General features: G+C 45.0%; 1 protein-coding gene across 1 annotated transcript; it reads left to right on the forward strand.

Annotated features, from left to right (window-relative positions):
• The first annotated feature begins 160 nt into the window (after positions 1-160).
• Positions 161-13,142, forward strand: TNFSF15 (tumor necrosis factor (ligand) superfamily, member 15). The gene is made up of 4 exons (XM_010010262.1): positions 161-358; positions 6,957-7,008; positions 7,587-7,634; positions 12,715-13,142. Exons 1-4 carry the CDS (start codon positions 161-163, stop codon positions 13,140-13,142), a joined length of 726 nt encoding a protein of 241 aa, XP_010008564.1.
• Positions 13,143-13,739: the final 597 nt, after the last annotated feature.

Raw genomic sequence — 13,739 nt, forward strand, 5'->3', positions numbered from 1 at the left:
GTGCATTCCTTGGGAGGGAGGGTGTGTGTGTCGGTGCCTTCCCACACTCGGGCCAGCTCTTATTTAATGGGGGTCTCCATGCAGGGCAGACACCAGAAGAGATTTTGCCTTTCCCAGTTCTCATCCAGGATCAGCAGCAGCTCGCACGACAGGCACTGGCATGGACCGTGTGGCTGAAATAACCGTAGAAGAAGTGGCTTCTAGGACCAACCCATCTGCCAGGGCGCAACTCAGGGAGGATTTGAAGAGGATACGTTGCGCAGTGCTGCTTTGCCTGCTCTCTGTGCTGGTCCTGATGCTGCCCACTGCCTACCTGCTGGTCGGCCACCTCAGAGCACCCAACTCCTGTGCTGGACAGGTAAGAGACTGACGGCTGATTTATATCTTGCTGTGCCGCGTCCTGCGTCTCCAGGGTTGCATTTGTTTGGTTCTTTTATTCTCTTCATGAGTTTCTCATGTTTAAGGGAATGCACGAAACTTGCCATTACATTCCTTCTTCCTCACGCAGAGCAAGTCTGTCTGGGATAAATCTTTTTTTGGTTCGGTCTTTGTAGGCAACGGTTTCTGTTCCTCTTAATTTCAGTAAGGTCACAGTACAAGGCACAGCTTTAAAACTTTCGATGATGTGCTGTAGGAAACAGTTAAGAAAAATGGCTAGTTGGCAGAAATCAGTGCCTCTCCACTGATCCCAGCCAGATTTTGACAGTATGGTTCATTTTCCTCCCTTCTTTCATGTTAAGAAATGAGAATTCCCCTCCCAGTATCCTATTTCAGCCAACATCTGCTGACTGTGTTGGTGATGTCAGTAGGTCAGTGTCGATCCATCACTGGACAGACAGCTACAGCTCTTATTATTAATAGAAATTCCTGCAGAGGCATCATTTGAGACACTTAAGGAGTCTAAACCTAAATTTCACATCCAATTTTTACTCCCCATTAAAACTTTCTCTAGATCTAGGGATCTCCTCAGCTCATCTCCTCTGGCAAACAGCTACACTCACTTTGCTCCTAGCAATACAAGCTTGCTGCTATGGTTGCTTCTAATGCTTTTCTATGCTGCCCTCTCCTTCTTGTGCCGGACTGCAAACAAGTGCCTATTTCCACAGTAGACTATGACTTCAGGAGGACTCCCCCATGCTAGGAAGATGTATATACACCTACAGGTCAGAAGAATTACAGTTCAAATTTTTAGCTTCAGGTCTGAAATTCCCCAGTTAATTATTTCTCTTGTTTGAGGCTCAGTTAGGAACCACAAAATCAAAGCAGTGTTAGTAAGTGGCCTTGAAGGCAGATTTCTAACCTCACACACTTTTAGCCTAAGGATGTTTGGAGAGCGTGACTGCCGTATCCATGGCTGCACGCATGTGCTCTGGGCTGCACAGAGACGTGCCAGCCAGTTCGACCTCGAGTCTGCACAGCCTGCATCTCGCAGCCAGCTGATGCTGGCCTTAGGGTGCAGTATCTTCTGTGTTATTATTAAACCTTTATGCAGAGTTAAGAGGAGATGCATCAGGCCTGGACAGTACCTCAGGCTGTTTAATCTGCCTATTTCTTGCATAAGCGAAAATGCATGTTACTGCACTGACCATCTTACTGCTAGTACAAGGATGCTGGAAAGGAACTATTCATCAAGGACTGTAGTGATAGGTCAAGAGGTGATGGGTTCAAACTTAAACAGGGGAAGTTCAGGTTAGATATAAGGAAGAAGCTCTTCCCTGTGAGGGTGCTGAGGCGCTGGCACAGGGTGCCCACAGAAGCTGTGGCTGCCCCATCCCTGGCAGTGTTCAAGGCCAGGTTGGACACAGGGGCTTGGAGCAACCTGCTCTAGTGGAAGGTGTCCCTGCCCGTGGCAGGGGTTGGAACTGGATGATCTTAGTGTCCTTTCTATCCCAAATCAGTCTGTGATTCTATGATTCAGGCCAGCTAGAGCAGGTGCACACAGAGTGAAGAGGTGCTTTGGGCAGTCTCAGCTGCATTGCTCTTTGTTCATGTCCTGTGAGGCTGTACAGAGCAGAATAGTTCAGTTCTTGAAACGATCTGAGAGTGAAACAATAATAGAATGTTAGCCTGTCTGATTGGACTAATGTATCTTGACTCTTGACCTTGTTGTCAGAGTTAGCAAAGTATTTCTGTGTGAGGGTTTGTCTCCTGAAGAGTAAAAGTACAATTTAAGCCATTAGATTTGCTCTAGCCTGGGCTACAGTAGTGTGCTTTTCCATGCATGTGCACAGATTATTAGTGCATAGTACTCCCACAGTGATGCAATGAGATGATCAGATGACTTACAGCCTCTTGGGAGTCCCAGTGAGGAAGAGAATAATCACTGGGGCTGGCTCTCTGCCTGCTGCCTTCGTGCCAAGCCCAGGGGTGGAGCTGCAGTTCAGCTGGAACCTGCGTCTTCTGAGCTTTTCGTTCACTGCTGGCGACTGACTGTCACCAGCATGGTCCAGCAGCAGAGCTCTCTGTCTGGCTATGTGACTTTCTGTTAATTGCCCATAGAGCTGTTTCACTCTGAGCCCAGGCACTCAGCATGGCTCTAGGCTGTTTCAGTCTATGGGAACATTTCTGGGCATAAAGGCTCCCCGGAAAATTACTTTTTGCATTTCCGTCTGCATCTTAAGTGCTACAACTGGACTGTTAAAAGACGTGCTTTCCTCATGTGCCCCTTGGATAACTCAAATCAGAATGGTAGACTCATATCATAGAATTAGGGAATTGTTTGTGTCAGAAGGGACCTTAAAGCTCCTCCAGCTCCAACCCCTGCCACGGGCAGGGACACCTTCCACTAGAGCAGGTTGCTCCAAGCCCCTGTGTCCAACCTGGCCTTGAACACTGCCAGGGATGGGGCAGCCACAGCTTCTGTGGGCACCCTGTGCCAGCACCTCAGCACCCTCACAGGGAAGAGCTTCTGCCTCAGAGCTCATCTCAATCTCTCCTCTAATACCATGTATTTAATCTAATATTAATATTTGACCTCATATCTAATTAAATCCAAACTTAGCCCTACCTAGGAGGACAAGGTTGAGACCAGGTGCATGTGTCAGAGCTCCCTGTGGCACTGTTTTTGGGGTATGGATGCCCTAGGCATATTGGGAGCAAATGGGCAGACCCAAGTTTACACCAGATGTGTGTTTGCCCACTGACCCTTGCATCAGCAAGCTCATGGGAGTCCTCTTATTGCCCAGGACCAGAGCTGAGGTCACACATGCCAGATTATCAGCTTCATGTGCATTGAGGACAGTAAGAAGGGAGGAACTCAGCAGCAGGTGAAAAGCAGAAGCTCATCCTCCCTGGAGTAGAGGAGTGGGGAGGGGAGCTAGAGAAGGTTTGTACAATAGGGTTCTGCCTCTAGCATTTGCCTGCAGGGTGAGGCAGTTCATTCATCTCTGCCTCTGTGTGGGTGCACATGGTGTCACATTCTGCTTCCAAAGGGATACAAACTCACCACTTCCTCTAGAAATGTCCCTTTAGCAAAGTTATGTCATGACAGCAACATGTGTGAGCCACCGATTCTTTCTCATGGTATAACGCATCTTGCATGAATAATTGAATTCTGAGGATGAGTATCCTCCCTGGACACCTTCCAGGCTCACTACACTGCTTCCCTTTTGGAAAAAAAAAATCACTTTCTTTTGCTTTTCAAGGCAGAACAACGTGAGGGAATAGGGCTCTTTAAGCAATAACACACAGCTGGTGTTATTAGCAGGAAATCTATAAAAAGCTCTAGTGATGCCTTTCTAGAGAAAGGTCCAGGAACGCTGTGTATCCTTCCCAAAGTGAAGCCAAGTTTCAGTCTGAGTGCACAAATCTACCAATGGAATGGCACAGCAGCCAGGAGAGCATCTTCTGGCTGCCTTAGCAACCTGCTCAGCTAGGCCAAAAAATCAGAGCACAGGAGATGTTGGTACTTGGGTTTATTTTCATGCCACCCTTGGCATGCCAGGACCACAAGCACTGTAAAGGGAAATTCAAAAACCTGTCCAAAGGGTTGACATGAACCTGTGTGCCATGTCAGTCTTGCAGTGGAGAAGGGAGCTGTTGCAGTACAGGAGGGACTTTAAAGTCTTAGAATCATAGAATATTAAAATCATGGAATGGTTTGTGTTGAAAGAGACCTTAAAGCTGCTCCAGCTCCAGCCCCTGCCACAGGCAGGGACCCCTTCCACTAGAGCAGGTTGCTCCAAGCCCCTGTGTCCAACCTGGCCTTGAACACTGCCAGGGATGGGGCAGCCACAGCTTCTGTGGGCACCCTGTGCCAGCGCCTCAGCACCCTTGAGGGAAGAGCTTCTGCCTCAGAGCTCATCTCAATCTCCCCTCTGGCAGGTTCAAGCCATTCCTCTTGTCCTGTACCTAAAGGCCCTTGAAAGGCATCAAAGCCAGTTGTTAGTGGCACAGGACAGGTCCCTACCAAAACTGCCCAGTCCAGGCCATGCAGCATCTCTGGAGCTAGCAAAACTGTGTGTGCATGTACCTTGCATGACCTGTACAGACCCTGTCTGTAAAACAGTGTCTTCTCCTAAAAACAGATAGGATGGAGGTGCCGGGGATATTTTGCTTATTAATCTCTCTGCCTGCAATGCCAAACTGGTTTTCCCATGCAGTTCTCCATCATATAGCCCCAGCCCTTCCTGGAGGTGCAAGAGGCAAAGTGTGTGAGTGGGGATGTTCAGCCCTTCTTTTTGGCTTTAGCAATATGTATTCTTATCAAATAGCACAACCAGGAAAAGTAAGAACCCTAACTTTACCAAGCAACAAGAACAACCACACCCCTCAACACCCTGCATCACACTGTCCTTTAGCATCTCTGAATGCAGCTTTCTCCTCAGTTTTCAGTAAAAATCTTTTTTATTAAAAAAACAAAACCAAGCAAACCCCCAAAATATCCCAGAATTCTTCCTTCTGTCCTTCCCACTTTCCCATCGTCTCTGTTTGTATTGCAACATCTGAGTTTATGTACAGTACTCCAGCAGAAGGTAGGCTTTAAATATTTAAGCAGTCCCACTGAAACTACATGATTAAATGTAGTTTCGTGATTGATTTGCAGCTCATTGCAGTACTAAGCATCGTTAGAAAGTATGCCACTTCTTAAATATGTAGGAAGTATCATATAAATAACGGTGTAAATCAACTCATACACATATACATCTGGCCAAAAGCAAGGGAGTTAAGGAAAATCCTCCAAGCGCATCTTGTGCTCCCCTCCAAGGGAAAGACAGTCACCTGGCTATGACAGTGTCACATCACCTGGCTATGATTGTGTCACATCAGAAGTACAGTCATGTTTAGACACCACAGCAAGCAGGCAGGATCCTTAAGAAAGTCATTAGTCATAATGAAAGGCCCAGATATCTCACTGGCAGGGCAACACCATTTCTCTGTCAGCTACACAGTTCTCACACCACCGTCTCTTCTGAATAACGTTTCCTGCAGAGCAGCAGACTGCTGTGGCTGTGTGCACAGGTGGGGAATGGGTTTAAAAAACAGGATTTTCCCTGCAGTTTTCCTTCTCCATTTTATTCCAACACATTGGAATAACTGGTTTAGAAATCATGGTTTTCTGCAGGACCATATGGATGTTCCCTTCTAGTAAAACGTTTAAGTATCTGTCTCTGGGCTTAGTAGTGCAGCTGGTAGTCCCCAAACCCAGGCAGCCTGACTCTTCTCCCAAAACCAGTCTTCTTTCCCCAGCCACTATATATTATCTATTTCCTACTTTTCCTGCAGTATTTGAAGTTGTGCAAGACACAGGCAACAAGAGACAGCTTCAGCATCTATATGTTAATAATATTATTTCAGCCTGTTTATGAAGTAATATACATCAAATCACTAGCTGCAAACTGATCAGTAGCAGTTTACTCTATTTAATGTATTTATTGTAGCTATTCATAAAACACACTGTATCAGACCAACATGCTCCTAACAAACTTTGAGTAATGGGGTTCCTGATGACCAGCTCTGAGCTGGCTGCAATATCCCAAACTATGTGCTTTCTGCAACTACACTATTGGCATAGACCTGCAATGAATTGTGCCCTGGGGAAAGCATAAGGGATGCTCCTCACACCACAGGGAGGCTGGATCCAGAGTCAGCATCCCACAGCATCCTCCAGTTAGGAGCCATAAAAGAATTGGTGCTTGGCAAGAAGCCGCTGGCTGTGCCCAAGCATTATTCAGAAGCCCTGTTAGGCATGTGGCAGACAGACAGCAGCTTCCCTTTGAACTGCATGACCTAAACTTCAGAACCACTTGACGCATCTCAGGGCCATGTCCTGCTGCCCTGCAAATGCATGTTGGCACAGGGATGGGTTATGAGCATGCAGGGGTTCAGCTCTAGACTGAAATGTAAGAGGCAAGGATCTGGAAATCACCCTGCCATCCCTTGGTGGAGCATCAGTTAGCTGCAGAACTCGCCCTCTGCCACCTGCACTCTCAGACAGGCTCAGCTCCTTTCTATCCAACAAAGAGGCTGCCCAACATTCCAGACAGTCTTGAGACAGGGAGGGATTGCTCACATTGCTCTGCTTGCTCTGCAAAGATTGAGGAACAGGAGAGTCTCTAAGCTGCAGAGATGCTCCAGTAGTGCTGTATGGAGTCACCATCCCAATGGAGGGCTAGCAATCACTCTTTCACACAGACCTCTCTGCCAGCCCTCTCCCAGTTATGCCAAGGGCTTGTCCAGCCTCTGAACAAGACTAGAGTTGAACACAACCACCACTATGGGAGCCCAGGTCCTGACCATGCCACCCTTTCTGAGACAGAGGCGGTTTCAAAGAGCAGAGAGCTCTTGCAATGAAGCAAAGTCTTGTCAGGGCTTGTTCTTTTACACAAAAACTCTATCTGAACTCTATAATATTACTGTAGCACATTCCATTTTCTGGGAAAACACAAACAAGACCCTCTATGGAGGTGCTGTACATCTTGGAGCATGGAGCTAACCGGTTGGAATCTCTTCTGCAGGTCACAGAAGAGAAGGGCTCTCGCTTTCTGAAGCAACGGGCAGTAGATACTGGTAAGTTTGCCACTTCGTCCCCCCATGCCCAACACCTTTGTGTGCTGAGGTTTAGCAATAGCTGCTGCAGCACTCAAACCCCTTCCAGGCAAAACAGCCAAGGCAGACAGAGACAAACCTTGGTGACAAGATGCAGGGAGATATCTGGGGCCATAGTGAAAGTGCGCACACACTCCTAATCCCAGGGCTGGGCAAGCTCCTTCTGTGCAGGCACAGACATTCCCTGCAGCTCTCTGGGATCACCATGACATGTAAAAACATGGATTCGGGATCCCACGCACACAACCCTGTGGTCCATGTACACCACAGCTCTCCTCAGTTCACGCTCCAACAATATAAGACACAGCCACGATGTGCCCTGTCAACAGCACAGTAGGTCTGACTAGCTCACCCATATACCAAGGGATTTTATTACTTCAATGGTGTCATAAACAATCCCAGCAAGTAACCCTTGACTCATGCAGAAATGGAAAGGGGCTGCACAGGTTTCCTCAGCAGCACTGATCACCACTCACATCTCATTGACTTCAAGAGCAGCAAACCCGCTTACTCACTACTTTTTCTCCTTTTTCCCTCAGCTACAGATACACTTTCCAGTGCTGAAAAGCCAAGAGCTCACCTGACAGGTAATGCTCGTTCAAAAATGAAGCGTTTTGCATGAGTCTTCCAGCAGATGTAATCTAAGTTTATATGGACCTGATAGGATCAGGCGTTGTATTGCCTTGCTGACCACAACAGATTGACTGTTTGGCTGTGTTTGTAGGAAAGGCTCTGCAAAGGAGGAAGTCAACAGAAGTGTTGCCACTTTTCCAAGATGGAGACATCACTGCCCATGGCAGAGGGTTTAGGACTAGATGATCTTAAGGTCCTTTCTAACACAAACCATTATAGGATTCTATGTTTCTTCCATTGGAGGAGCAGCTCTTGCAACTGTACTTCGATAGATACCTGGTGCTATAGATACTTAGATAGGTACCTGGTATCTTAGTGATCTTCTGAAACCCTTAGAAAAGGCAAGGGAAGGAGCCATCATGGAGCAGTGGAGTGGGAAAAACTACCAATTTTGGAAGAAAATCAGGTAAAATAAGACCAGTTTTAGACCTCATTTTTTCTGCAAGATCTGGCTCAGGCCACACACACTGTGTTGCCATCAAACTGCTCCTCTTTTTCATGAGATCAACTCTAACACATGTCAGAGCAAGCAAAAGGATGGTAATGGCCAGCTGAACACCTCCAAGCCCTTATCCTGTATTAGGAAGGTGCTGTCACAATAAGCCCTATTGCAGGGTAGACTGCAAAATGTTTCTAAGGGGCTACTAGCAACTGCAAAGCCACCATCTCACCACCTCAGCCTTGAAGGTGTATCTGTTACCACACCAAGGACACTGTCCTGAGCTCTCCCCCATCCTCACCGGCATTTTCCACCTGGAAAATGTAGGTATTTCCAGGAAAGAGGAAAAATTCATGGCTGGTTCCCATGTGGATGGAGCGAAATGCTGAAAGGCTCTCCAGCTGCTCTGACTTAAAGCAATTTACAGCTCTCAAAATCCTACTGCAGAGGCAACCCTAACACCCTGTGTGTTGTACCAGGGGAGCATGTTAGTAACTTGAAACATGCAAGGTGTCATGATGCTTCCCACAAATTTTCACCTACAGGGTTAAATCAGTTGGTATTCCAGAGGTGATTTTTTTGCCAGCATAGTTTACTTTCCCTAATCCACAAGCTCCTTTCTTGGTCCCATCCTCTATTGCATGCAGGTTTCTAGACCTCCAAAACTGACCTTGTTCAGAATCATATCTTTGCTTAAGTGCACATTTGCAAAAGAAATAGAACCATGTCTGCTAGCATTAGCCTTTCCATTTCCCAATTCCCCTCATGCTAGAGAGAGGGAGCAGTCACATTTGGCCACAGCAAGCATGAGAAGAAAAAGCTAAGGGGATTCTGAGCAAAGAGGCTACACCCAGGCTGCTGTACTATGTAGGCATCAGAGAACCTAATTTCCATGAGCTTATCTTTGACCTTTTTTTTAGCCCAAGCATATTTCTGGTGCTGAACTCTGTGGCAATGAGTTCCCAAGCTTAGCAGTGCATCGCAGTCAGGAAATATTTCCTGCTATTTTAAACTTACTGCATAATGATTTCTTCGGTGCCCCCTTGTCTTCTCAGGAGCCATGGCTCATGCATACGAAGTGAAAAAGGAGTAATTATTCTTCAAGTCTATGTGACATTCCCCCACCCCAGGTATATTTTGCAAAGTGAAAGTGGTAGACTACAAACTCTCACTTGTAGGAAACCTCTTCCAGCTCTCTATTCTAACACATATATTCTGTCTGTCACATATAGTTGTTGAGACGCGTATATTCTGAAGGTGAGAACTAGCCACAGTACTTTCACAGCAATGCACTGTTGAACTAGCAATAGCAGAATGACTCAATGTTTTCATTTCTGTTCCTTTATTATGAATGTTCCACCTGCTTTTGGTCTTTTTAACACACACTGAGCATTCTGAGCTTATCCAAACTGGTATCAAGATCTCTTCTTCCTGGGTGACGATAGCTGATGAAGAATGCCTGGCTAGGACTTTTCTCATCCCCATTCTCCCCTGTGCAGTAACATGTATTTAGTGCTGACAATGCCATGCCACCATCCCCTCTCTGACTTGTTTGGTTGCACTTTGGGTCATGATACAGACCAATGCCTATTTCTTCTTGTCACCAGCCTGTGGCATGGTGCAGAAACCCCATCAAGGTACCTGGCTCTCACTATGCTGCCGATGGCCCCCAAGAGCTCCACTAAAGCCAGGTAGAACATCACTTTCTGGTTCCACTTGATTGTTGGAAGCAAGGACCTGTCTTAGGGTAGTTATTAAACTCCCAAGGCACAATCTTGAGTGACAGAAACCCTGCAGCCACAGGAGTTTGCAATACATGTTGTTCAAGGGCTTTAGTACAACAGGAGACTCAGACTCTAACCTCTCACTGAGACCCAGAGTCTGGCTTCAGAGTCCAGTATTCATTGGCTTTCACACCAGTGAGGGCTAAGAATTGCAGAAACCCCCCAAATTCAGCAATATGCCCCAAAATGTACCCAAAAGCTGCCAAGCAACAGGAATTCTTCAGCAAGAGACTAAACCAAAAGAGATTTGGGGAATGGGGAAATAATTTCACATGTAAGAGATACCAAATTTTATAGCGGATGGGAAAGCTGAAGGTACTGTAGCAATGAATCCCTTATTAAAAGCAAATTTCATTGGCTTCACGAGTAAACATGATAGGAAGTATAGCTCCATCTATTTGTGAAAGAAGTAAATGAAAACTATAAAGTAAAAATGCTGCTAGAAAAGATGTGTTGTATTCAAAAGCATCTGAACAGGAATTTTTCGTCTTGACCAGGATTGAAAGCATGGGAAAATTAATTAACTTGAAAATAGAGAGCATCAATACAGTGAGATTTATCCTAAAAGGGAAGTTGTAGCTGTAAAACTTACGGTTGCCTAATTCTAGAAGTTAGGAAATCATGTACTTCACTAAGCTGCCTGTAAGTTATAAAAGACATTGAAGAACTGGGTGTCACTGACTTTTAAATGCGTCATTCTGCATGGAAAAGAGTATTTCACATGCAGCTTCTCTTCAATTTTCCCAAAAAATTCCCAAGATGGAAAAGAGCCCAGGACATTTTCTGGAATTTGTCTGATCTTTTCTGATCCTTCCCATGTCAAACAGTATTTCATCTGCTACCAACAGATCTCTGAGACGTGTTACTCCAAATTCTTGTAAACCTGAGAATGACCCAAATGCTACTTCAGCTTTTGCCAGGACTCAGACCTGTCTTTAGACACCCTGAGAAGGAGATGAGGATGGAGGCAGACCATGAGCACTTCCACTTTATTCCTATCTCTTAGTATCAGGAAAAGCTCCATTGGTTCTAAGCCTCATAGTTTTTATAATACTGCTATAATTTAGCTTGGCTTGCTACTACAATCCCTCCCACACAGAAATACTGCCCTCATGTACTTTGCCTCCTGGGGAAAGACCAGAACAATTTGATACTTCAGCAGCACTGACAGGCAGGCTAAAAAACCCCATTATTTTGTTGTGCTACTCAGAGAATACGCAAGAAATCACACTCGTAACACCTTCTTGTCTCTTTAAGGATTACTAATTTCTAGAAAAAAGAGGGAAATAGATGCCACTGGGAGCAGAGCATATTGGTTCTTCTGAACCTCATTTCACCCAGGATAAACCTAATGGCTGTTGTCAAGAGAATATCAAAGCTTCCACTTACCTACATGCCATTTGCATCCCTGCCCATGCAAGTGTGCCCCTTCCCCAAATACCGAATCAAAATAAATCTATCAACTCAAGCTCATGAAAAATATCTCATTTCCTGGAAATCAGATACCACAGTCTTTTTCAGCATTTAAGATTAACTTTTCAGGTTCATTTTAATACCTGGCAGAATCTGAATAGTTTTTATCTTCTTCCTTTCCACTGCTTCAGCTGCTCTTTTACTACAATAATTTCATGTGGCAGATAGTAAATAGCAAACTCTTTTGCTTCCCTGCAGAAGAAAATTAGTAAGTTCTAGGACTTATTCTCCTGGTTGTTTTGTGAGAGAAATTAAAAGAGAGAAGGAAAGGCAAAGGGAATAGTACAGCAGTTCCCTGATTCATCCCAAGACCCTTGCAGCCGGGGGAGCATCCTCAGCCTGGATCAGATTGATGCTGGGGTCTGGTTTAGAGCTCTGCTTCTGATCAGCTAACCATAACACTGGGAAAAACTCTGGAGAAAGCTGAGGCTAACACCAGCTTAGGGTTTGTTTCAGCAAAGTATCGAAGAAATAAAAGAAAAAGAAAGAAAGAGATAAAAATGGTTGTAAATGTATTATGCTGCTTTAGAATTGGGCCTCTTGAAGCACAGCCGGGTCTTAGGAGTTTATGTTAAAATCAAAGGACACTGGTAAACCAAAGATAAACCAAACAAGAAAATATTTCATTGAGAACACTCACAAAGCTTGACACATGGGATAACAAAATCTAACATCCTTCAGAAGCAACTTGGCTGGAATAAAAGTGACTCAGTGTTTCGTGATAGAGCATGCTGATCATGGGGAAATATTTGCATGCACAATAATGTCTAAGAAACGTAACTGCAATCCATAGCTACTGAAGAAATGATGCTTTAGTATTTTTTTATTACTGTCCTGAACCATTAGCTACAGGTATGGTAACCATGTGTGCAACTGCCCTAGAACTGGTTTCACTTAAGGACAAGGTTTTTACTCTGTAAATTAGTAAGATAGCACCTCAGATGCATAGGGTATTGCTCCACAGTGCCATGAGACTCAGCCTTTAGGAAGGACAGTCTCATCATTCAGGATCTGCCCACAACCAGGACATCCAGTCACGGCATACTCCAGGCAGCCTGTACTGGCCAAGGTCTTCCAAAAACACCCTTGACTTAAACTCCTCTTTGCTTAATCTGGATGCCCTATGAGCACCCTCCAAAACCATCACTGGACAGTTGGCCTGCAGCCACTTCATCACAGTTTTCAAACTGTAAAATAACAACATTTCTGTCCTAGCATTTTGATTACTCCATTTAAATAGTTCATCTTTTGTAGTAGAGATCTCACATTGAATCCAGCGATATATCCCTGGCTAAAGTAAACTAACCTACCCCTTCTCCCTCTTTCTTCCTCCTGCAGTGAAGAAACAAGATCTCACCAACACCATGGGAAACCATCTGCCCATTCTGCAGTGGGAAGACAAAAGAGGCTTGGCTTTTACAAAGAACAACCTGAGTTACTCCAGCAGCGCACTGGTGATACCTGTGTCTGGGGACTACTATGTCTATGCTCAGGTCACTTTCCGAGGGCCTATTGAAAGCCACAATAAACCAAATTCTGTCACTGAGATCATCACCAAAGTCACTGACAGTTATCCTGAGCCCACCCAGCTGCTGACTGGCACCAAGACTCTTAGTGAAAATGGAAATAGCTGGTTCCAGCCCATTTATCTGGGTGCTGTGGTCTCCTTAAAAGTAGGAGACAAGCTAATGGTCAATGTCAGTGACATCAAGCTGGTGGATTACACTAAGGAGCACAAAACTTTCTTTGGTGCCTTTTTATTGTAGTCCCTGGCAGCAGCTGGTAGGGTCTTCCCATCAGGGTCCTGGTGTGATCTCACTGTACCTTGGCTTTGTGGGTGTATCATGGGATGCAAACTCTGTACTGTTATCCTTCTGTACTATCACTTCTTTGCAGCTCTATGCAGCCTTGCATTAAGGGGTAGTAGGCTGAATTGAAACAAGCAAACAAATAAAAAAAAAAAAACACAAAAAAGAAGATAAAACAAAACCCCTCAAAAACCCAACAAACAACCAAACAGAAAAATGAAAGGATTGGAGGAAAAATTCATTTTTGAAAGTAAAAACTGAGAGCTCTTCAAAGCTTTGTAAGATAAGGAGGAGTAGTTTGTACTTGTGGGTAGGATTATTGATCTGGAATATTGCAGCTAGGCTACATCACTAATTCCACCTCCAGTGTATAAAGTCCTCAACTCAAAAAAGTGGGTTTGAACCTTCTTCAGCATTTCCAGTATAGCTTTGTGTGACCCTTCTTCAGCTTCTCAGTTCTAAAAGATAACTCTTTTCCATCATTTCCTTATAGAATCATAGAAACCACTTAATTTTTTTCCTCCAAGAAAGTGTTGACAGTTCTTTAAGGCAATG

Source organism: Nestor notabilis, unplaced genomic scaffold (genome assembly GCF_000696875.1).
Source record: "Nestor notabilis isolate BGI_N333 unplaced genomic scaffold, ASM69687v1 scaffold4282, whole genome shotgun sequence".
Classification (NCBI taxonomy): Eukaryota; Metazoa; Chordata; class Aves; order Psittaciformes; family Psittacidae; genus Nestor; species Nestor notabilis.

Bases quoted from the DNA above. Each gene is read 5' to 3' on its own strand.
- TNFSF15 (XM_010010262.1), top strand. From the start codon at position 161: ATGGACCGTGTGGCTGAAATAACCGTAGAAGAAGTGGCTTCTAGGACC. The intron at 359-6,956 runs GTAAGAGACTGA...TCTCTTCTGCAG, and splicing joins CCAACTCCTGTGCTGGACAG to GTCACAGAAGAGAAGGGCTC. The intron at 7,009-7,586 runs GTAAGTTTGCCA...TTTTTCCCTCAG, and splicing joins GCAACGGGCAGTAGATACTG to CTACAGATACACTTTCCAGT.